General features: G+C 35.6%; 1 protein-coding gene and 1 long non-coding RNA gene across 7 annotated transcripts in view; both read left to right on the top strand.

Annotated features, from left to right (window-relative positions):
• LOC147410775 (uncharacterized) overlaps nt 1–23,697 on the top strand; it is a 32,230-nt gene extending 8,533 nt beyond the window's left edge. For 3 of the 6 annotated variants that reach the window (XM_086439956.1, XM_086439964.1, XM_086439971.1), the window contains 5 exons: nt 5,672–5,758; nt 10,780–10,962; nt 11,088–11,174; nt 11,256–11,327; nt 21,565–23,697. In XM_086439956.1, the coding sequence (XP_086296082.1) occupies nt 5,672–5,758; nt 10,780–10,962; nt 11,088–11,174; nt 11,256–11,327; nt 21,565–23,325 (2,190 nt within the window). In that variant the 3' untranslated portion in view covers nt 23,326–23,697. The remainder of the gene's footprint in view (nt 1–5,671; nt 5,759–10,779; nt 10,963–11,087; nt 11,175–11,255; nt 11,328–21,564) is intronic. The other 3 variants (XM_086439975.1, XM_086439986.1, XM_086439995.1) reach the window with 3 other exon arrangements.
• LOC147410776 (uncharacterized) lies at nt 11,474–19,923 on the top strand. Its single transcript, XR_015177707.1, has 3 exons — nt 11,474–17,196; nt 17,315–17,364; nt 17,480–19,923. It is a non-coding gene; the product is annotated as an uncharacterized LOC147410776 (long non-coding RNA).
• Nucleotides 23,698–25,500: the final 1,803 nt, after the last annotated feature.

Below are 25,500 nucleotides of genomic sequence, written 5' to 3'. Positions count from 1 at the left end.
CTGTGTCGATTATAGGAAACTAAGGGCCTGTGTGGATTGACTTTTCTAAGTACTTCTGACTTTTGCGGAGAGTCAGAAGCACTTTAAATGTGTTAGGATAAATAACTCCTGGAAATAACTACTTTACTGTGGAGTCATTTTAGTGCTTTTTCATGGAGTACTACTTCTCTAAACTACTCTTGCGCGGAGCCACAAAACATTGTCAAAATGACTGGATTGGGACAAGTATACCCCTCATAAATTTTGAAAATTACAAATCTACCCTAAAAAAGGCAATTGGAATAATATTATATTACTATCCATTGATATAATGGTAACCTTTTGGTGTAACATTTGGGACAAGTATACCCCTTATAAATTTTGAAAATTACAAGCAAACTCTCAAAAATGCAATTGTAGTAATACTATATTACTATCCATTGATGTGGTGGTAGCTTTTTGGTGTAGCATTTGGGACAAGTATGCCCCTCATAAATTTTGCAAATTACAAGCATACCCTCAAAAATGCAATTAAATAATATTTTATTATTATCCATTGATGTGGTGGTAGCCTTTTAGTGTAGCATTTGAATTTGGATTTCTAGCTCCCCCAATTGCTCACTCAATGATTTATCCATAAGCATTCCAACCATGGTAGAAATTTTCTTATTGCAAGATTAATGTGAACAATTACACTCAAATTTACGATCTATTGATGTGGTGAAAGATTCTTCATAGTTTTAGTGGTTGTATATATTTGCTCACAATATCTTCTATTTGTTTATAATTATTGGGTGTTTATATTAGTTTTTATGAATAAAAACAATAACTTTATTTCTTTTGATGAATAATTTGTTGAGTTATAATGTTAAAAATAGTAACTAATACTTATAAGGGCATTTTAATCATTTTAACAGAATCCAAAATAGTTTCCAAACACAAAACTCTATCAAAAGTACTTCTGACATTACTTTTCAGAACTTGCATCCAAACACACAACAGTTATCCACCTACTCCAGACAGTACTTCAAAAAGTACTTATGAAAGTACTTATGTTCTAAGTACTTCTGGCTCCTGTATTCACACAGGCCCTAAATGACCTCACAATGAAAAATAAGTGCCCTATGCCCGTCATAGAAGAGTTTCTCGATGAGCTTCATGGGGCTCAGACTTTTTCCAAAATTGACCTCAGGGCAGGGTACCACCAAATCAGAGTACATCCCTTTGATACATACAAAACAACCTTTAGAACCTAACATGGTCACTATGAGTTTAGGTCAGGCCAAAACCTTTAGAACCTAACATGGTCACTTTGAGTTTAGGGTCATGCCTTTTGGCTTGACCAATGCCCCCGGTTCCTTCCAATCCCTAATGAATCATATTTTTCAATCCTACCTTAGGAAATTTGTATTAGTTTTTTTATTGTGACATTTTAATCTACAACCCTTCCTTGGAACCCATTTACAACACCTAGAAACAACTCTCTCAACCTTGAAACAACACACTCTTTTTGCTAAGCTTTCCAAGTGCTCATTCGGCCAACCACAGATAGATTATTTGTGGCATATTATCTCCGGTAATAGTGTAGTTGCTGACCCTGCTAAGATTCAATCCATGTTGAATTGGCCAAGACCGAAACACGTCAAAACCTCAGGTGCTTCCTTGGGCGTACAGGTTACTACAAAAGATTTGTCCACAATTATGGTCTAATTAGCAAACCCCTCACTGATTTATTAAAAAAGAATTCCTTTGCTTGGGGGGTTGAGGTTGCGTTGGCTTCCAACAACTCCAATTAGGAATGACGACTACACTAGTCCTAGTCCTTCTTGATTTCAATAAAGATTTCGAGCTAGAAGCGGATGCTTGTTCTATTGGGGTAGGAGCAGTTTCAATGCAAGAACCGACTATTACTTATTTCAGTAAGGCCTTAGGACCTCGATTTCTTGGGCTGTCCACCTACGAGGAGTTACTAGCCATTGTGAGGGCAGTCACAAAGTGGAGGTCTAACCTTATTGGGACCCATTTTGTCATCTACATAGACCACCAAAGCATCAAATATTTTCTGGAACAAAGGATTCACACCTTGTTACAGCAAAGATGGTTATCTAAACTCCTTGGGTACAATTATGAGCTGAGGTATAAGAAGGGGAGCGAGAACAAGGTAGCTGATGCCTTGTCTAGAATGGCTGCAGATCAAGCCCATTGCAACTTGATTACTACTGTCCAACCAGCCTGGATAAAGGAAGTCATTGACAGTTACATGGGTGATCCTTTAGCTCAAAAGTGGATTCCACAACTCCTTATTTCCCCTACATCGAATTCTGACCATACCTAACAGCAAGGTATACTCCGATTCAAAGGAAGGATTTATGTTGGGAAAGCACTTATCTATGGGATAAACTCATGACTGCAGTGCATGCCTCTTCGATAGGAGGACATGTGGGACACCAAGCTATTTACCAAATAGCCAAAGCCTACTTCTACTGGTTCGGATTAAAGAAAACAATTACAGAATTCGTGCAAACTTGTGATGTCTGTCAGCGACATAAATTAGAGCATACATTTTTAGTTGGGTTGCTTCAACCTTCAACCATTCCAGATCAAGCTTGGGGCCACATCACAATGGATTTCATTGAAGGTTTGCTGAAATCTGAAGGGAAGGATGACATTATGGTGGTGGTTAATTGATTTACAAAACATAGTCATTTTATTGCTCTAAGTCACCCTTTTACTGCTTTGTCAGTGGCTCCTACCTTCATGAATAACATTTATAAATTGCACAAACTTCCCTCTTCTATTGTATTTGACAGAGATCACAAATTTGTTAGCGTGTTTTGGCAAGAGCTATTCAAGCGACTGGGCACTAACCTGCACCTCATACCATCCCCAGTCCAACGGACAAACGGAACAGGTAAATGCATGCTTGGATCTTATCTCTGTTGTATGACCAGTTATAGACCCAAACGATGGGCAACTTGGCTAAATGGTGGTTCAACACCAACTATCACTCAGGTCTTAAGATGTCGTCCTTTCAAGCCTTGTATGGCTATGTTCCCCCCCCCCCCCAATTGGCTCTTCCCCCAGCTCTTCCAACTCCAAACACTGCTGTGGAAGACTATTTACATCAGAGGAAGCTTATGACAACAGTCTTAAAAGAGGCCCTCTAAACAGCCCAACATTGAATTGAGCAACATGCTGACAAGAAGAGGATAAAGAGGAGTTTTGCTGAAGGAGATTGGGTCTATTTGAAGCTCTAGCCATACCGTCAATCTTTCGTAGAATTATGCAAAAATCTCAAACTCGCCGCTAAGTTCTTTGGTCCTTATAAAGTGCTTGCTAAAATAGGCTCTGTAGCCTATCGATTGGAGCTCCCACCTGGCCCCAAAATTCACCCAGTTTTCCATGTCTCCCAACTCAAGAAAAAGTTTGGCCACCTCTAACTTCCTCTGCCCCAGCTTCCATTATAGACCCCACAGGCCACATGTGTGTCGAACCTCTCCAAATTCTGGATCGCCGAATGGTTGACAAGAACAACTGTACTGTCACACAAGTTTTGATTTAGAGGTCTAATTCTGTTATTGAAGATGCAACTTGGGAAAACTACCGTCCTCTCAAGACTCAATTCCCCAACTTCGATCCTTGAGGACAAGGATCATTTTGAGGAGTGGGTATTGTCATGACCCATACCAGAAGCAAAGAAGACCAGTAGCTGAGTTTGTGCTATCCCACAAGATCATTTCTTACAATTTAATATTGTTAATAGGTTAAGAGTTTGTTATGACCCATGCCAGAAGCAAAGAAGACTAGTAGCTGAGTTTGTGCTATCCCACAAGATCAGTTCTTACAATTTAATATTGTTAATAGGTTGAGAGTTAGTTATGATCCATGCCAGAAGCAAAGAAGACCAGTAGCTGAGTTTGTGCTATCCTACAAGATCATTTCTTGCAATTTAATATTGTTAATAGGTTAAGAGTTAGTTAAAGAAAGTTGTATTCTTTGATCGTGCAACAGTTGAGGTGTCCAAGTCTGTTATTAGTTTTATTCTCTAATTGGCTAAACAGGCCTATAAAACCGGTCTTGTAAGGATGCAAAAGGCAATGAGAATCATTCTATAATCCCTTGAGAATTAGGCTTTGTTGCTGAGTTAGCACAAAGACTCCCTCAAGGCTTGTAGAGCAATACATGATTGAGTTAAGGATTTTAGATTTGGAAAATTTTATTTCAATTATTGTAGGATAGAGAAAAGGGTTAAGGGTGTTTGTAGGTTTCAAGAATCAAGAATCAAGAATCAAGAATCAAGAAAGGGGTTTCAAGAATTCAATACTAAAAGAAATCAAGAATTCAAGATTTTTTGAAAAAAATCAAGAAAATAAAATTTATGGGTTGAGTTCTTGAAAGGATTAAAGGTTTCTTGATCTCACAAATAATAATAGATAAAAAAATAAAAAAGATGGATTGAAGAAGAAATAGAGGATATGCAGAAAATTAAAGAAAGAAAAAATGATATTTATCTTAGAATCACTCCAATAATTCCATAGTATCAACCATGTTGAATGCACCAACATTCAAAAGAAAATAAAAACTTTTTGTTTATTCCATTCATTCTCTATAAGTAAACCCTAATACAATGTATAAATAAAGAAAATCAACTAAGAGTCCTAGTAAAATTAAAATACCTAATTTTTGTAACTTTCTCTCTCCTAAAATTTCAAACCCTAATGAACTTAAATAAAAGACAAAGTAAAGTTACTAAAATGCCTATAAATATCATACTAAGACCATGGGCCAGAAAAACATGAAAATGAGCCTTAAAAACATAAAATTAAAGTCTTAAAATATAAATCTAAATAAAAACTAAAATTTACACTTTAAGATTTGATGTCCCCATCAATTCTCTTTGACTAGGAAGATTTTGTCACTGGGGAAATAAAATTGTAGTAATTCTCATCATCGGTTGCGTTCTGCATTACTAGGGGTTAATTCATAGGCTATCATCAACATTGATCCTTCTAAGGTGACATTCTTTTTGTTTGAGGACTTTGTGGTTTGTTGGGATTTTATTTGTAATTTGGAGGCTTCTTCAAGTCTCCTTTCCCTGCTTTTGATAGGTTTTTTGTACTTTAGGGGCCATGTTGACCCCCTTTTTTCTCAATAAACTTTCAACTTATAAAAAAAATGGATGCTGTCAACAAGATTCTTACCTTGATAATCGATTAGTATACATAGTTCAAACATGTTTTATCTATGCAAATCTAGTGAAGACATCGTCAATGACTATATCGTTATTCTATGAATGCAAGGTGATGATTTTCCAGGTAATTGTCCTTACCTTGGCATACACTTTGGAACCAAATTTGGACCATCCAATGACAAAGAAAGGAGAAAATGAGATAAAAAAAGAGAAGAACTTCAAAGAATAAAGGGGAGAAAAATAGAAAGAGAACACAATCACTGACATTTGTCAAAAAAGGAAAAAATGATAAAGAAATATTATGAACAACTAAGGCTTTTTGACATTTATTTGATACACCCTGTCGTCTGTCATTTGTGTTTTCAGTGACTCATTGTTCTACTAGTAATCTTGTTTGTTAGCATGATTTTGTGGGTATATTAAATAGGTGTGGCCTTGTTTCCATTCCTTCTACTAAAATAATATGGTTTTTTAATTATCTTAAGGATGCATATGTTGCAGGTTCTTCATAACATTGCTGTTGCGGAGTACTTTCATTATGGTTGTTCTAATCCAAGAAAGCTACTTGAAGTGCTCAATAAGGTTAAGGTATGTCATGAAATGGTGGTTTTTATTGTGTTGTTCAAGTAAACTATGCTTAGATAGCCATTTTATATTTGGTTGCTTCTGCATGTGATTGGAAAAAGTGAATGTTTACACATCTTTTTATTTTTTGGAGAAGTAAGAAATAATTTAATTAAGAAAACCAAGGAGGTGATGACGATGATTTAGATAACCATCACTACAACAAGTGTAAACAGTTACTGTCTAACCTACACATCTCATCCCATCTAAACAGAAAAGCTAGAAAAGACTCCCTAAATTCCACAAACAATTTGTCCCAAAAATTAGAAACCCAAAATACTGATAATGAGTTCTTGTGTCGACTATTGATTGCTTCTTCACCTCAAGCATGTGGCTGTTTCTCTCCTTTTAGATCCCCAACAAACAACAAAAAAAGCAGTACACAGTACGTACCAAAGGATCCTTTCTCCCTGGAAAAGTCTGTGATTGCCAGCTCTCAAATGGGGATCAAACTGAAATGGGGAAGCATATAGAGAACTGAAATAGAGATAAGAAATGGGTCCAGACACACCATGTGACCTTACAATCCATTGGTATATGTTCGACTGGCTCTATAAAAGACTTGCACTATGAACAAAAGTTGACCGAGATGATGCCACAAGCCATCTTATTGTCCAAAGTTAGAATTTTATTCTAAACTGTGGACAATATGAAAAAGGAAACTTTGGGCGGGATTTTTTCCTCCGAAAGCCTGAAGTTGAAAAACTGGACTGGGCATAGTTCTGAATTAGAAAATTGTAAAAAGATTTGACCAAGAAAGCCTTATCCCTAGTGGTGTCCCAAAGTCTATGGTCTTCGTCTAATGATTGACCATGAGCCATGGCATGCCATGTGAGAGGCACACATTGTCTCTCTTATTAATTTATTGTTTAAAGAAAATGAGAGGCTGATGTCACATGACATGAGCCTAGCATGCTCAAGTCTTGATGTAACATCACTCTGAGTCCTAAACTCCTAATCATGATTAGCCCTTAATCATGGTTTGTGACGATAGTCTTTCACGTGGGCTAGGTGACATTTGGCTGGCTCAAAGACCAGCCCATGACTGGAACCTACTAATGGCTCCTTTGACTTGACCCTGGTCCAGGTTGATTGATCCAGATGACTTGTTCAACAAAAACTTGTGCCTTTTGATCAAGATCAATATTAGTTGGGTTTTTACGCACAGGTTGTCTATTCCTAATAATTTTTCGAGCCCTATCTAACGGAATGACTTGATTTCTAGAATTCCTTTTCTATGAAATCTCGACTCCAATGACTCAACCTCATTTACATCTTGTTTTTCTACTTTTTGTTTGACTTTCGACCTGTTTATGTTTTCGATCTATTCGAAGTCCTCCAAAGCTTTTAAAGTCAATGGAAATGAATCTTTTTCTTTCAATAATTCTCATGATCAAAATTGGGAAATCATGGTAGTAATTCCTCAGTTTTCGTGATGACCGATCTGGTCATCATATTACAACTCTTCTTCCTTGATATAGGGCACTCCAATCGAGCTTGCGTTCTCGATAAATCGTTTTAGGGGAGATTATCCAAAGTGGGTTGAACCACTTATGTCTCTAAGTATAATCTTTTATAATACTCTACCACACCCTTCCTAATCCTCTCCTCATTTTCCAAGATTTCTTCATTGACTTTTAGTTACGATTATTCCTTTGGAGTTGATCCCGACATGGTGTATTTGGGCCTTTGGAAGGAAAGGAGTAAGTGGATTTTTGATAGAGAGGAGCAGTTAGTTCATGAAGTTATCATAATTATTTATGTCTCCTATTTGAAGCCCTTTAAAGAATTTCGAGGCTTCCTTTTGAAGAACTTTGTTTTTCGGTGGAAGTTTGTGATAGGGGAGATAAATAGTTTTGTCATTTCTTTTTTCTATTTCTATTGTATCTTTCTTTCGGTCTTTTGGCTGGTGTCCTCAACCTTCTTTTTTACTTCTTTCTTTATAAATTCTTGTTATAAAAGTAGGGAGGGAGAAATTACGAAGTGTTATCCTAAAACTAATGGTTCTTATATAATTAGGACTAAGTAAAATGCTACTTTAGTGATGTCATTTATAGGGACGAGAAGCTGGTTATTATTATTGGGAAAGTTCTAAAGGCAGCTTTGGAAGGCTAGTTGTCTCGTAAGAAAGCTTGGCTTGTGCAGCCTTGCGGAACGAGCTGAGGCCCTTTGCTTTAATTATTTAGGTTCGAGTATTCATGAAGACGAAGAGATTGATGAACACGACGGCTAAAGGTGGATACATGCTTGTTTAGTGTCATGTGGTTGATGTGTATGGTCGAACTAAAGGGAAAATTTACAAAGGAATAAGAATTGTATGTTTAATGGAGTTGAATGTTAGTTAATCAAGAAACATGTTTTATAGAAGTATAACTTGGATGAAGATGAGGATGTTGGAATGGTTTTGCGGGAAGACTGGGACAGTAGATTTGACCATATACATCAGCCATAGGACCTCCGTTTTTTTTAATGGAATTATCTTTACCTATAAAAAAAATAAGTAGATTAAGGGACCGTCTAAGAATGGCCCCAATAGTAAATACAATAAAGCGATTCTCATACAATAAATGACATTAGTGAGAGCAATGCTTTGGCGCAATTTAAAGGCTTTGAAAAGGCAAGAGGAAGGTCGAAAATGACTTGGATTGAGATAGTAAGATAATATCTGAAGAAACATACCTTGATAGAAGATATAGCTTGGGATGGCCCTAATAGTAGATAAAATAAAGGAAAGTAGATTCTCATACAACAAGCGACATGAATGAGAGGGATGCTTGGGTGCAAGTTAAAGGCTTCAAAAAGGCAAGAGGAAGGCCGAAAATGACTTAGATTAGGATAGTAAGAAAATATCTTGATAGAAGATGTAACTCTGGATAGAGTTGAAAGGTGAAGTAAGATTTATGTTTCCAATTCCAGCATATGGTATATGGACAACACATTAATGACATAATTATTGAGCAAGGTGCTTTGGTGCAAGGTAAAGGTTTCACAAAAAGGCAAGAGGAAGGCTGAAAATGACTTGGATTGAGATAGTAAGGGTCTGTTCTTTACAGAAGCCAGCTCCAGCTCCAGAAGCTGACTTCTAGAAGAAACAGAAGCCTAGAACTTGAAAAGCCACATCCAGTAGAAGCTTATTCGTTACAGAAGCACATAAGCCTGAAATTGATGTTTGTTTGATAGTTTTTTATTACTGGATTTTGATAAAATGACCAGAATACCCTTAATGTTGATAATACACCCAGAATGCATAAAAAATGAGAAGAATAACTTAATAAATATATATATAAATATAATAAATTTATATTAAAAAATTATAAAAATAATTATTTTCAATTTAATAAATTTATCAATTTTATAATTCTATCGAAATTTCAGTAGCATCTTTTCTTAAAAATGAACATATGATAAAGAAAATACTTGCATAATACACAATCCAACATCCACATAAAGATGAAGGGTGTTTTGGTAATAAAGTAGTGATGATGAATTGCTTTTAGTCTTGGTAGTAAAGATGAAGGGTATTTTGGTAATTCCCTTATATTTATTAAGGTTAAGTTTGATTGGAAATTTGATTAAAGATGAAGGGTATTTTGATAATTCCCTTTTATTTTTTAAGGTTAAGTTTGGTTGGAAATTTGATTAAAGATGAAGGGTATTTTAGTAATTGTTAAAAATGAAGGGTATTTTGGTAATTCATTTTTATTTTTAAGGTTAAGTTTGGTTGAAAATTTGATTAAAGATGAAGGGTATTTTGGAAGATGAAGGGTATTGTGGTAAAGATGAAGGGTATTTTGGTAAAAATGAAGGGTATTTTGGAAGATGAAGGGTATTTTAGTAATCTCATTTCATTTTTTAAGGTTAAGTTTGGTTGGAAATTTGATTAAAGATGAAGGGTATTTTGGTAACTACACTTGAACCGTTTTACATTTTGGCTTCTCACAAAAGTCATTTGAAGAAGTCCCTCTTGGACTTCTTTTAGGAGCTACTTTTAGACTTCAATTGAAATCCACTGAAGCCGAAAAAAGCCCAAACGAACATCATTTATCTGGCTTAAAAGCAAAAAAAGCTGGCTCCTGAAGCTGAAAAGAACAAGGTTTAAGAAAACATTTGAAGAAAATACCTCGATAGAAGATAAAGCTTTGGATGGAGTTGAATGATGAAATAGGCGGTAAAGACATACCTTGATGTAGCTCTCGATTGAGCTGATTGGTGAAATAGGATTTTATGTTTCCGGTCCGGGTATATGACACAAGAAGTAGATCATATAATTTGGGGATAAGACGACACATCAATGACACATTATCATTGGGCCCAAATTGAGATGAGTCAAGCGCTCATTTTTGGTGGGAGGGATCTTCTTGCCTGAAGACCATCCTTAAAAAGACGGGCTCATTCTCATATGTCCGCCCTAATGAAAAGTCTCTTGCAATTGAAACATTATGGGCTGTCTTTTTCATCATTACACATTGGTTGGGCTAAGTTTCAAAAAGTCTTGATTTGAGGATGATTTCCATTTGAAGGATCATCCTCATAAAAAATTAGCCCTCAACTCATTTTCACATGGGCTTGATAACCAATTATTTTTTTTTGATACATAGTGGCTTCATAATCACGTTTCATCTATAATCTGTCATCCTATACTAACCCTATCCATATTATTTTCAATATATTTCTAGTAGTCCAGTTGTTTTTGCCTTTGTACTCCACTTTTTGAACTAATATCAAGTTATTAACACAAGATGTATCTTTCTACACTAATAAAATTATATAGAGATTCAGCATGTTAGTTTTTCAGTATCACCTTGTGAAACACATCGAATGTCTTACATTTATAAACCTGTCTATCTACTTTAAATCCACTTAGGTTTAAGATTTGGTTGGTTCTTAGAACATAGTCTTGTTTTTTTAGTATATGCTTATTGGCATATTTATACTCTTGGTCACCCTTTTTGTTTTCTTTTTAATTCTTGTATATCATGGTTTAGAAGAGAAGCGAAGACCTTGCTTATGCAACCAGAGATCAAGTGGAGATTGGTAGCAACATCGGGAATAATGTTATTTCAGGATCTAAAGGGAATAACACTATGCTACACCAGTTTTCTGCTGCAAGTAGTACCAAAATTGGCTACACAGATGAATTTGAAACTTCTGTTGCAACACTAAACATTGTACGAGCTCTTGATCTCTGCGCAATTGGAAAAGCTTTTGTATTGGCATGTCTTGAAGAAGAGTTTTAATATGTTTATTGGTTATTGTTCTGATGTATTTTTTTACTCCAATCGTGGCTGTATAGGCAATTGTCTTGTTCCATCTTCATGAATATGCGAATGCGTTATCACTCTTGGAACCATTATATCAAAAAATAGAACCCATAGATGAGGTAAAATAATTTGTAGCAAGATTTCTTTGTGTTGGAGATTGTTGTACTATGTTAACTGTCGTGTCAATAATTTGTATGCAGACTACAGCTCTCCGCATATGCCTTCTATTACTGGATGTTGCACTAGCCTCCAATGATGAAACAAGAGCTGCAGTAAGTTCTAGTTTCCATGATGTGATTCTTTGCCTCTATTGAAAGAATTGTATGTTTGAAAATGGTTATGAATATTTTATAGGCATTTAGACTGAAGTGTAGACTGGTAATATGTGGGATTGAGGGCGTCTTCTAGCTTTGTGAGTTAAACTTAATTTATTATACTAGATTTATGTTCATGGAATGGATAATAAGAGAATTTCTCTGCAAACGTTACTTTCTTGTTGCACTTATTGGCCTCATGTCACTAATAGGATTGGATGGAACCTTTGGACAATATGACTTTGCTTTGGGCAAGTCTGTAGCTCAGTTGATTGACATTTTGCATGAGAACATGACGTTGTGCTAACCGGCCTAGCTTACAAAACAAAAATATAATTAGTTTAGGTTAAGAAGACTCTTTCATCAAGAATGTGGTGTAAAATCTCTATTTTCCAATCTAAGCTTTGGTGTGATATAGTAGAAAAATGACATCTATTTCAACTTATTAATTAGAAGGTACACAGAGAAGAAAACTTATGTATATAAGGTAGCTGGATAATCTAAGATCTTTCCTCGTAAGTTTGAACAATCCTTGCTACATGCATTAGAATTTCTCAAGATTTAAAAAGGCTTGCCTTGAGGGACTAGAGGCTTATTACTTGAGGTGTGGCCTAGGGTCATAGTTTGAGGCTATATCATCGGACATGTAGAAAGAGCATGTGCCTGCACGGCTCTGAGCCTCAAATCTAGCTCAAGGCCAACTTTTTTTTTTTATAAGTAAAATTTATTGAAGACGAGGACAAGTAGTCCACGGAAAAGATACAAAAACAAAGAAGCCAAAGGCAAATAAAAACAATACAAGCAACTACTCCCTAATTACATTCTCCCATTTAAATAAAAAGTCCTCAAAAAAGAAACTCCTAAAATCCATAAATTGCTTATACCAATAAAACAACAAATGAAGAATATTGAAGATTATCTTGTGCAAGCTACTTTCCTTCCCATCGAACATGTGCGAATTCCTCTCTTTCGACAAACCCCAACGAATCGTAAAGGGCATCAATTTTCACAAAACCTGACTTGCTAGAAAGGGAAACAAAGGAGCCAATTCGGACTTTATATTATGTTACATTATATCATATTATATTACTAGTGAATACCCGTGCCTATGGCACGGATGAATCACACATGTATGTGTTCTTTATAAATTGGAAAGTTTTTGATGAGTGGAAACCCCTCACCCGTAATAAATGTCCAATTGTTTTATTAAATCTATACTAATTTTCTATAAGCCTATTCGAGTTCCTTAGTCTGTATCTGAGGCTTTGTGAGACTTTCAGTGGACTAAAGCTATGACTGTTGAGATGGATGCTTTATAGAAAACTAATACTTGGAAGCTAGTTACTCTCCCATCTGAGGAGTGGACCGTTGGTTGTAAATGGGTCTTCACTGTGAAATATCTTGTCGATGGCACTGTTGATCGGTATAAGGCCCGTCTAGTTGCTAAAGGGTTTACATAAACTCTAAGAAAAGATTTTGGTGCTTCCTATTATCAAACTTTCCATTGTTCGACTTACTATCTCTTTAGCTACGTGTAACTCTTAACCACTTCATCAACTTGATGTGAAGAATGCTTTTCTAAATGGTGATTTGATTGAGATTATTTATATGGACTCTCCTCATTGGTTTCATCTTCATGGAGAGTATTCTGGGAAGGTATGCCGCATTCTTAAATCCCTTTATGGCTTGAAGTAGTCCCACGATTCTGGTTTCAACAGTTTTCTAAGGTTATTTTATTTATGGAGTTTTCCAGATGCCACTCAGATCATACTTGCTTTATTCGTTGAGGAATGGATGGTCGTTGCATTATTGTCTTGGTTTATATTAATTATATTATTGTGATTGGAGATGATGCACAATGGATTGACAAAGTTAAGGTGCTATTGAGTCGTGTTTTTGAAGTTAAGGACTTGGGTTTCCACGAGTCTGGTTTCAACGGTTTTCTGAGGTTATTGTATCTATGGAATTTTCTAGATGCTACTCAGATCATACTTGTTTTGTTCGTCGAGGAATGGATAGTCGTTGCACCATTGTCTTAGTTTATATTAATGATATTATTGTGATTGGAGATGATGCACAATGGATTGACAAAGTTAAGGTGCTATTGAATCGTGTTTTTGAAGTTAAGGACTTGGGTGCACTGAAGTACTTCTTGGGGAGAGAAGTGGTTTGCTCTCGTTGTGGTATTTTGCTATCTCAACGTAAATAAATGTTGGATCTTCTTCAAGACACTGGGATGATTGGTTGTCGACCTATTTCCTCCCCTATGGATTAGAATCACCGTCTTCATGCTGACTTTGGTGATCTTTTATCGAATTCTTCTTCTTATCAGAGACTTGTAGGTCGTCTGATTTATCTGACTAACACTAGACCGGATTTCTCCTTTGCGGTCAATGTGGTCAGTCAGTTCATGCATACTCTGTGTACTTCTCATCTTAATGCCGTTTATAGTATTATTCGCTACTTAAAGTCGCGTCCTAGTATTGAGATTTTCTACTTTTTGACTGCTCAGCTGCATTTGTTTTGTTTTACAGATGTTGATTATGCTGGTTATCTCACAAATAGGAGATTTATATCTGGTTTCTGTATTTTTTATGGTGATAACTTTATCTTGTGGAAAAGTAAGAAACAAAATGTGGTTTCTCGTTCTTCTACTGAAGCTGAGTATCGTATTATGGCCTTTGGCACATGTGAGCTAATTTGGATTTGATTTTTGCTGACAGAGTTAGGATTTCTTGTTTTTTGTTCTTCTATTTTATTCTATGACAACAAGTCTACTATCATGCTTGATTATGATTTAGTTCTTCACGAAAGAACTAAGTAAATTGATGTTGATATTCACTTTCTCATGGAGAAAGTTCGATTTGATGATCTTTAGACAGTCTTCGTACCTTCTTCAGATCAGCTTGTCGACATGCTTATGAAGTCTGTTGGTCCTTCTATCACTAATTTTCACCTTGTTAAATTGGGTTTAGTTGATATATTTGCCCAAGTTTGAGGGTATTGGAAATAATATAGTTGTCTAGATGTTATTTTAGTCTTAGTTATTATTTTAGTAATAACTTTTATTTATTTTTTATTTGTAAGGGTAGTTTTGTCTTTTGACTATTATTATTATAATTCCTGCCAAGATCTCAGATTGAGACTTGACTATTATTTTTCTCAAATTTTTCTTTGACGACCACCAATTACAAAAAGTAGATCGTCAACAATGACACAAGTCCTATTGGAAAAGTAAACTTCAATAAAAAATAAGATAAGATTGCGTAATGTAAATTGCATCACAAATATGGCTCACTTCTATTTTGCTGACCAAACAATTAAAGGTAGCATTAAATTAATGATATTTATCCATCCTCGTAAGACCCTTTGCTAATTTAAGTATTACATAGAAATACATGTTAAAATTCCAGCAACTATGATGAATAATACGATAAGCAAATAGCAATGATGATCACGTAATATTAGAACTTGAACATAAATAAAATACAATACTCAAAAGAAAGGTATGCAATACTTTAAAATTGTTGACTAGAAGAAGAGTCACTGTGTGGTTTTTCTTAGCAATGGTGCAGAAGCTGCAACACAAATATTTATACAATAAAACACAACTTAAATTGGAATTGGAAAAAATAAGGGAAGCAAAAAAAAAAAAAAAATTGAAAAGGGAAAAAACATTGCCATACCTGTACACCTGTCACATTATGATAAATGCAATAATGAAAATACAAATTTAAGAGTGATAAAGCTTGTTATTGAATAGTACCTCATTGAAAAATTGTATAGTCCCTTCAAGCACTAAAGTGGCACATGGATGCTACTACCACTGACCACGACAAAAACAATGGATTTCAGAACACAAAATGAATTAATTGTGTTAATTTTACTTATTATCGGTACTTAATAAATTCCTGGCAATAATACTTTTATCCAGAGAAACTAAAACCTAAATTGCAACCCTAGGCTATTATAGAAAACACTTAAAACGGTTTAGAAGACACATTTTCCGTTCTTTATATGACAAAGCAAGAAGCCGGGCCCCTGGTCACACTTGGAGTAATCATCAAAGGGGCAAAAGTTATAGTGCATGAGCTCTGAGAGCACATGGAGCAAGTGAAAAAAAAAAAGAACATAAAAATTACATATGAAAATAAAATAACAAGGAATGGAGCTAAATAGAGACGTATTACTTACATTTCGGATCTATAGGTTAATTATTCGAGAATCAAGCAAATAGACTTACAAAACCTGAAATTATAGGTTCTAACAATAATCACACTGAAATTACAAAAATCAACAAACATTTGAGTATCACTTCAGAAGTTGAATCACAGATTCTATAAGAAATAATGATTCTTTGAAGGTCAAGACATCAATTCAAGAGGAAGGTCCTTGTTCTATTAAATCTCATATATACTAAATTTTGGGAACTGATAAGGGACCTGCCTTACTGTTATGGCCGTGTTCTTTCGAAGCGAGGTCGTGCGGCGCTTGGGGTGTTAATCCACAAGCAAGCCTGTCAAAATTATCTCACACTACAAAACGTAGCTAGCAGGCAAGAGAACGGGGGTAACACGATGCAAAGTCTAGAAGTAACTTTGTTGACATAGTATGCAAATTATACGGAGTAACACGTTACAAAAACAAATGGGTGTGCACAAACAACTAGTGATTTATGACACGCGGGACTCCACGTAGCTTGGCGCGAGGGCTTGAAGTCAATGTGGGTGTAGACCGGAGATTGGGACACTAGACACCCTTTCTACAAAGAGTACGTTAAGTCTTTCTTAGGTTTCCAGAAGGAAATATCGAAAGTAGACGCCGGCCATACTCTTTACATTTTTATTACTCAAATGCCACTAAACTAATAGATATGCCCTGGCACGGGGGGCTAATATGGCTTCATATGTGAGCCTTACATAAGATTACATGGGTGCTCATGGGTGACTCCGGGGCGAGCTACACTTAACTCTAGGTGTCGAAGTGCATGGCCTTTACACTTTGGCAAGGTCTTGCCAACTCCTTCCTGTGTTATAATGGAGATAAAATCCTACAAAATTGAAAGCCCTTTAGTTTCCTTTGGTAAATGTTCAATTGAAATTAAAGTCATATTAAAATCAAAGTGAAATTCATACTAGTTATAGGTTCTTGAAATACAAAGAGAGATTTACACTTAAGTCACACTGATTACAAATTCTTAAAATACAAAGAGAGAAACTACACTCAGTCAGAGAGAGAGAGAGAGAGAGAGAGAGAGAGAGGAGAATAAAAAACACATACAAGTATGAGATGGCGAGGTATGAAAGGGAGGATGAGAGAGACAGAGGTTGTGGGTTCTTGAAATGAGAGAGACAGAGATGAGGTGATGGAGAGTTGGGCAGGAGAGGAAATATTTGGGAAAAGTATGGTCTCGAGATTCGTACAAAGATTGAATCTCAGCCCTACTTATGTTGGGGGATAAAGAGGGCCCTACAATTGTGTTTTATTATATAGATATTATCTTATATTATTATTGTTTTTGTTGTTACTATTATTACTATGATTGTTGGTGGTGGTGGTGTTCTTCGTCTTTTATTTAAAATTTCTCTTCCTAATACATTTTTTTTTTAATGTAAAAGATGACTTTAATGGTTTGATCCTTTGGGTTCATTCTCTCTTATTTGAGAGAAATCATAATTCGACCTATTTGGGATTCTCTTGAGAGATTTTTATTTTTATTTTGATCTAATATCAACTTTGATTTCTCTTTTGTCGCTTCCTATGGGTTTCTTGCGACAACACTCTCATTAAATACAAGCAACCAAACAAAATTTTATTTAGTTTTGAGGTAAGTGCTTATAATTCTAAACATAAGTTTTTCCTGTCTATTAACAAAATCATACAAATTAATGAATATATATGTATTTGGTTTGTTCTTATTATTTTCTTTTGGTATTTGTTAGAAGATGGTGAGAGGAGTTGGAAAATACCAAACAAAATTTTATTTAGTTTTGAGGTAAGTGCTTATAATTATGAACATGAGTTTTTCCTGTCTATTAACAAAATCATACAAATTAATGAATATATATGTATTTGGTTTGTTCTTATTATTTTCTTTTGGTATTTGTTAGAAGGTGGTGAGAGGAGTTGGAAAATGGCAAAGGGTTGGAGGAAACCCAAGGAATCCGACTTGAAAGGATGGATTTGAGGACAGATTTCAGACTTAGCAATACAAATGTACACGATGTAAATTTTTGTGGGTTTAACTATTTGATGAGCTATTAAGAGAATGCATGTTCATCTTTTACGTAACCATAACAATGTTTCAGGAAGTGTTGGAGATCTTATGAGAGTAGTGAAAAATTTATAGTAGATAAACTTCTTAGACAATGGTTTAAATAATATGTTTGTGGCTTTGATTCTGAAAAAAAAAGAGTAGGAGCTATGGACTTGTGTTGTATGGTGTTTGGGGGAAGGTGGATATATTGGATAATGAAGTGCGTGTCTTTTGTTTCTTTTTTAATCCTGGTCAACGGGAGCCCGATGGGTTTCTTTAGAAGCTCTCGTGGACTCAGACACAGGGACCTATTCTCTCCTCTCCTCTTCATGATAATAATGAAATCTTTGGGGTGTTTGTTATAAAAAAAACGGTGAGTTTGGAGAGCTGGAAGGTTTTGTGGTAAAGGAAAGGGTAGCAAGTGTCTTACCTGTAGATTGTGGATGATACTTCGATTTTTTTGGATGCATCTTTGGAGTAGGTGAGATTTTTGAGGGGTCTCCTTTGTTGTTTTGAGGCGATTTTTGATATTCGTATCATTTGGGGAAAATATATTTTTTGGCGTAAGCGAGGATTTGAAATCAATAGATGGGCAACAATGTTTGGTTGCCATCATGGGTCTTTTCCATCCACCTACTAAGGCCTTCCACTTGGAATAGGCTTCAAGAGTATAGTGATTTGGGAACCAATTATTGAAAGGTTGGGGAAGAGATTGAGCTCTTGAAAAGCGAAATATTTGTCTAAGGGTGGGAAAGTGACCTTGATCAAGAGCAATCCGTCTAGTATTCTGATGTACCAATTATCTCTATTCCCAATTCCAAAAGCATTGTCTAGGAACTGGAAAAACTAATAAGGGATTTTCTTTGGAATGACAAGGATGGGAAGATAACATTTCATTTAAGGTGGTCTGCTCCTCGAAGAAGAATGGGGGTTTGGGAATTAAAGGCTTTAAATTGTCAAATGTGGTCTTGATAGGTAAGTGGCTTTGGAAGTTTGGTTAGGAGAAGTCAAGTCTGTGGAGGAAGGTGATCATGGAGAAGTACAATGAAAAGTTATTTGCCTACGAGAGTAAGGAGGTGAATCTTCCTACGGATGTAGTATGTGTGGAGGTATAATGAATGTGAGTCACGAGTTTAGGAAATTGGTGGCTTTTTATCTTGGGGGTGGAGATAGAATTCGATTTTGGGAGGATCGGTGGTGTGGCAATTCATCTCTTTCTATTCAATTCCCGGGTCTCTTTGAGTTTTCTTTGAGGAAGAACCTAACTATTGCTACTTTCTTGCATCACTCGAGTAACAGGTACTCGTGGGATTTAGGATTTAGAAGGGACTTTAATGAATGGGAGATTCAAGTGCAAGTGCTTGCAAATTTGACTCACAAAATTTGATCAGGTCCCCTTGGAGCCATCAAGAGTTGATAAAAGGGAGTGGATCTATACTAAGGACATACTTTTTTCAGTTAGCTCTTTCCGGTTAGCATTGGAACCTCAAGGTTTGATCCCTTTCTCGATGGGCCCAATTTGGGGCAACAAAGTGCCTTCTAATAAAGTGGCTTTCTTTATTTGGTTGTTTGCCTCTGGGAAAATTCTTACTCTTGATAATCTAATTACTAGAGGTTTTGTTTCGCCAAACTTTTGTTTCTTGTGTAGGGAGTTCGGTGAATCGATTGATCAATTTTAGTGTTTGTTCTAGTTGTCCTAGGTGCTTTTGAGGGTCAATCTTATCCCTTTTCCAATTCTGGAGCCATAACGTGTTTTTTGGTAGAAAAAGAACCCTCTGGGCCATTATCCCTTTTGATATTTGTTGGGTCATTTGGTGTGAGAGAAATCGTAGTGTCTTACAAGGGGTGGACAATTCTTTTCATGTTCTTGTTCCGGAGATTTTAGGGTTGCTCTTTTATTAGAGTAAGTTAGATCAGGACTTTAAGGGGTCTTTGTTAAGGAGTTTGTCTTCAAATGAGAGGCTTTATGTTCAGGTTAATGTTTTTTTTTCATGTCCCTTTGTAATTTGGTTGGTATCTCAACCACCGTCTTTTGTTCTAATAAAATTTTACCCATCAAAAAAAAAAAAAAAAAAAATTTACCGAGGAAGAAAGAAAACATTTTTTATTGAAGGGGTGCTAGTGGAAACATATAACGCAAGGAAATTTTGATTAAAGGCTAATTTGAGGGCTTACTATGTTGTCTCTTTAGAAGATATAGGTTTTGCACTAGGTGCTGGAGGTCCTAATGGTGGTTGTCAATGTGCCATTTCATCTCAACAAATCAAAGGACCCCTGGACCAATTTTTTATTTTTTAATTTTTTAATTTTTTTGCCTGTTTTTAATGAGATCAGTAATTCGGTGGTAGTGAGAATTGAACCCAGGTCTACAACATCATTACCCATAGACTTTACCAGCTAAGCTAGCTGGCACCTACGACCAATTTGATTTTGTTGATATGAGGGACATGGGGTTGGTGTCTTCTTTCCCTTGATAGTTCTTTGATCCTTGTAAAATTAATGGAGTAAACTCATGCAACCGAAAGGGTTATCCTCGGGTCCTCTGGCTTTTTCAGGCAACCAGAGCTGAAGATAATCCACCTTTGGTGATGTTGAGGTCCTCTGGTTTCTTTGTAGTCTTCGATATATTGTCTTGCACAGTGGTGGACTTATGTATCGATCTCATAGTCACCATAACATATTAGGATATACAGATGCAGATTGGGCAAGTTTTGCTAATCATCGCTCGACATTTGCATATTGTGCTTTTCTCGGGGGCAACTTGGTTATTTGGAAAAGTAAGAAATAATCTGTTGTTTCTCGATCTGGTACTGAAAAAAGTGTCGGGCCATCCCATATGGTACTTGTGAGCTATTATGGCCTCAATTCTCTTATTTCTAAGTTTGGACTTCCTTCTGATCCAGTGCCTCTCCAATGTGACAATGAAGCTGCTGAGAAAATTCTCTGATTCAGTCTTGTATGAGCGAACCAAGCATATTGAATTGAATGTGCACTTTGTTAGGGAAAAGATTTGGGATGGCTTACTTGTTCCTCGTCACAGCAGCTCGCTGACATTTTCACTCTAGCTATTGGACCTGTGCTTGCTTATTCATGATTTGTCTGTCAAGCTGGGCATGGTAGACATTTATGCTCCAACTTGAGGGGAGTGTTGCTAGAATGGGATATAATATATTTATATTACTTGTAAGGATATTATTGTAACTCTTGGTCTCATATATACTAATAGCAAAAGGTTTGCTTTAGCCTCTAATCCTTTTAGAGCATTCTTCTGTTCGTCACTTCTTTATTTCTCTCCCCATCTCTATTTTCTCTCAAAAATATATTTCAAGTCCCAGGCTTGCTCTCCTCCTTTGGCCTTCATTTTCTCTTAGCCTTGCCCCCACTCCCTGTTTTCCCATTGGTGGTTCTGCAGGGACTCAGGTTCACTGAACTCCTGATCACTTCAGCACCTAGGGCAATATTTTGCATTGGCCTTGAGGCTGCACAACATTATGTAGGGACATGGTACTTTTGTTGTATTATAATTCTTTCCTTTTTTTCTATTAAATTTAAGTTTTTGAACTTTGTTATGTTGTATTATTTTTGGCATCACAGTCTGCTAAAAAATGTCATCAATTTTTTCTTGTGGTCGCTTATATGATGAATATCATAATGTTAAGAATTCACAATCTTTTATTTAATTACTTTTAGGCAGGTCAAACTTTACACTTGACTTTATTGGCTCTCATATTGGGATTATCAGGTTTTCTTCAGTGATCAATTTGATACAATAAAATCAATATTCTAATAGTTAATTGGTTCTGCTCATTCATGTCTGTACATTTCAACAAATGTCTCATTCCTTGATGCCATGACTTTCTGTTTCATATATAATGTTTTCTATTTTATTTGGTAGCCAATATTGCATTGTTTTTTTATGGGTGATTCTTTTCTGTTCAGGATGTAATTCAGTATCTCGAAAAATCTTTTGGTGTTGGTCAAGGTGAAAATGTGAGCAACACACAACATCAACCTTCAAACCCTTCAGTTAAAACTTCACTTGAGTCATCTAACTTGGATTCCAAAGCCAGCACGAATTCTTTGGAAAACCCTCTTTCAAGAATGTTATCAGATGAGTCTCTTGACTATGAAACACTTCTGTCAACACTCGACAGTGGTGGGCAGAACCTAACAAGACCCGTTTGTCTCCCATCTTCAAACGATCTATCAAGAACATCAGCTGATCGACCGGCTCCCGCCGTTGATCTGAAGCTGAACCTTCATCTCTACAAGGTCCGACTTCTGATTCTCACTCGGAACCTAAAGGCAGCGAAGCGCGAAGTTAAGCTAGCTATGAACATCGCTCGTGGTAGAGATTCATCCATTGCATTGCTCTTAAAGTCCCAGCTAGAGTATGCTCGAGGAAATCACCGTAAAGCTATAAAGCTCTTGATGACATCAAGTAATCGGATGGAATCAGGGATGCCAATTGTATTCAACAACAATCTTGGATGCATCTATCATCAGTTAAGGAAACACCACATGTCAACTGTATTCTTTTCCAAGGCATTGAAAAGTAGCTCATCGCTTAGGTCTGAGAAGCCCTTGACGCTTTCAACTTTTTCACAGGAGAAATCCCTTCTCATTGTGTATAATTGTGGTTTGCAATACTTAGCCATTGGGAAGCCATTAGTGGCAGCTCGTTGTTTCCAGAAGGTTAGTTCGGTTTTTTACGGTCGGCCTCTACTCTGGCTACGAATCTCCGAATGCTGTTTATTGGCTCTAGAAAAAGGGCTTCTGAAGTCCTCTAGGGTTCTTGCTGTTGAAGAAGTTAGGGTTCATGTTGTTGGCAAGGGGAAATGGAGGCAACTAGTTGTAGAAGATGTTGCCTCAAGAAATAGAAATTTGGATTCCATGGAGCAATGTTGCGGGTCATTCGATACCGATGGCCAAATGAAGCTGTCAATATCCTTTGCTCGGCGATGTCTTCTCAATGCTTTGCATCTATTGAACAGTTTTGAGTTGAAATCCTTGAAGGCTGGTTTGAGTGCAAATGGAGATTCGAAAGATCTCAAGGGAGGAGTGAGTGTGAATACCACTCTACAAAGCTCGATCTCTGCTTACAAGGATATATGTAGAAGAGAGGACCACATGATCAAGCAAGCTGTTTTGGCTGACCTAGCATACATTGAGTTGACTTTGGACAATCCTTTGAAAGCACTTTCAGCGGCTAACTGTCTTTTAAGGCTTCCAGAATGTTCTAGAATATACAACTTTTTAGGTCATATATATGCAGCCGAGGCCCTTTGCAGTCTGAACCGGCTAAAAGAGGCTGCTGATCATTTGTTAGTCTACATGTTGGATGGGAACAATGTTGAATTACCATACGGTGAAGAAGACACAGATAAGTTGATTGCTTACAAGGATGGAGATGTCGAGGAGTTAAATGGTGGCCCACCCATGGAAGATTCTCAGGATATTCTATTCCTCAAGCCCGAAGAAGCACGTGGGACCTTATATGTGAATCTTGCAGCTATGTCCGCTATTCAAGGCGATCTCTTGCAGGCTCAACAATTTGCAACTGAAGCTTTATTAATAATACCCAACAATCCGAAAGCCATTCTTGCTTCAGTTTATTTGGATCTTTTACTTGGGAAATCACGAGATGCTATCGTCAGGTTGAAACAATGTAGTCGTGTTAGAATCCTTCCCATCAGATGATGTAACAAACATCGAATGGCTCTTTTAGATGATTGTGTCAATTGCTTCGTGTTGACTAAATGTTAGCCAACCTGTCTGCTACATAGTATAGTCCAGGAATGTTTGAGAGTTTCTGTAACATATATCCGATGATGAGTCATAGAATAAGGTGTTTTTTTTTCTTTCAGGTTTAGGGTTTGGTTGGATGCAAAAATGTTTTTGGTTAGAGCGGTTACCTACCTTTCAGCTTCAAGATGTAACACTGATTGGGATTAATGTTTTGTGGTCAACACCACTACAAATACGGATTGTGAGCTCTCCTTAGAAGAAAAAAGAGAAGGGGTACATTCATTCTGCCATAGTAAATTCAAAGTCTATTTTCATTCAAATGCATGTTAACTCTCTCTCTCTCTCTGGACTTTGTAATAGAAGATTTGCTTCTGTTGGTATGAGTTGCAATTTTGGCCCCATTTGATAATGTTGTCATATTCTGCCGATTGGAAACAATTAGACAAAGTAGTTATAAAAAATCAAAACTCTGAATAAAAGCACTATACTGTTTACCAAAATCTGATAATTGTTGTTTGATACTGTTCTTGGATTCTGCTGTGTTTTTGGTAAAATGGTAAGAATGTCTTTAATGTTTAATAATGCAGTTAGAATGTATCGAATTAAATAGAATAATCTCGTTAAATATATAAATTTAATAATTTTATATTATTTTTTAAAATAATTAATTAATGATAAAAATTTATTATTTGATTAAATATTATAAAATAATGAAAATAATTACTTTATGTTAATTTAGTCAAATTTATAAATATTATAATTCTGTTGAAAGTTCGACAACATCTCCTCTAAAAATTGACTTATGAAAATTTATTTGATAAAGAAACTAGCTGCATAATTCACATAACACATTCACATAGCATCACATACAATACAATTGTATTCTAATATCATTTAAACATAATAATTATAATTAGAACTGAAATAAATAAAAATAGGAAAAATATGCATATAACATGTAATTTAGTCAAATTTACAAATATTATAATTCTGTTGAAATTTCGACAACATCTCCTCTAAAAATTGACTTATGAAAATTTGTTTGATAAAGAAACTACCTGCATAATTCACATAACACATTCACATAGCATCACATACAATACAATTGTATTCTAATATCATTTAAACATAATAATTATAATTAGAACTGAAATAAATAAAAATATGAAAAATATGCATATAACGTGTATTTGTTATTCTTTTTCTTTGCCTCAATTATTTTACTTTGAATGACATTATCATCGATAATGTTAATTTCATCTGCCCACACAAAAGATTATGCAATGCTTTTATAAAATAAAAAATAAAGGAATTAATATTATTAAATTAATTATTTATCACAGGCACCCAACATTAATATCAACTAGATATTACTTGCTAAGATGGACATCTATGTAACATCCACCTATAATTTTCCTTTGTTTTAGTTTTCACTAATATCATTATTCGACCACATAAACAAAATGATGGATATATATAGTTTGTATCAATGCTATTTATTATGCACCAAACAAATTTATATATAAACTTGAAATCTTGGTATTACACTTAATTTAAACAAAGTATAGTATCTTTCCCAACATCGAATAATAGTGTCAAAACCTACAATACAATGTAATAATTATAATGGACCAAATAGCATTAAAGAAGGAACCCATGATAGTTTCTATCGTGATTAAATTTAAAACACTTGGATCAAGGGGATTTGTTTTCTCGATTGAATCGATACTATCAGTGGTATCACCATCTGAATTCATATAACCTGTATTTGAATCCATAATAAATTAAATATAAACCAATCAAGCATAGAATCCTACTAGAAAAATAGTAGCAAGCATTGAAATTTAACAGTAATGTAACCAGTTTATCTTGCACTATATTGGTGCCATAACCATCAACAATACACAACATCTATCATCATCCACCACATACAATACAAAGCATAAATAATAATATCAATCAAACATACAAAACATAAATAAAAATATTCATCCAACATAAGTATATTACATTCTACGGGTGCAAAATGTAACCATAACTGTGGCGCCCCGCCAAACGCTAACACAAATCCCCATGTCAGATCTCGAGGTACTAGGTGGCACCTCGAAAATTTCGTCATAGTCTCCT

The sequence above is a fragment of the Akebia trifoliata genome, chromosome 1 (genome assembly GCF_017979445.1).
Source record: "Akebia trifoliata isolate Shusen 1 chromosome 1, ASM1797944v1, whole genome shotgun sequence".
Taxonomy (NCBI): domain Eukaryota; kingdom Viridiplantae; phylum Streptophyta; class Magnoliopsida; order Ranunculales; family Lardizabalaceae; genus Akebia; species Akebia trifoliata.
This window is presented reverse-complemented; position numbering and strand designations above follow the sequence as displayed.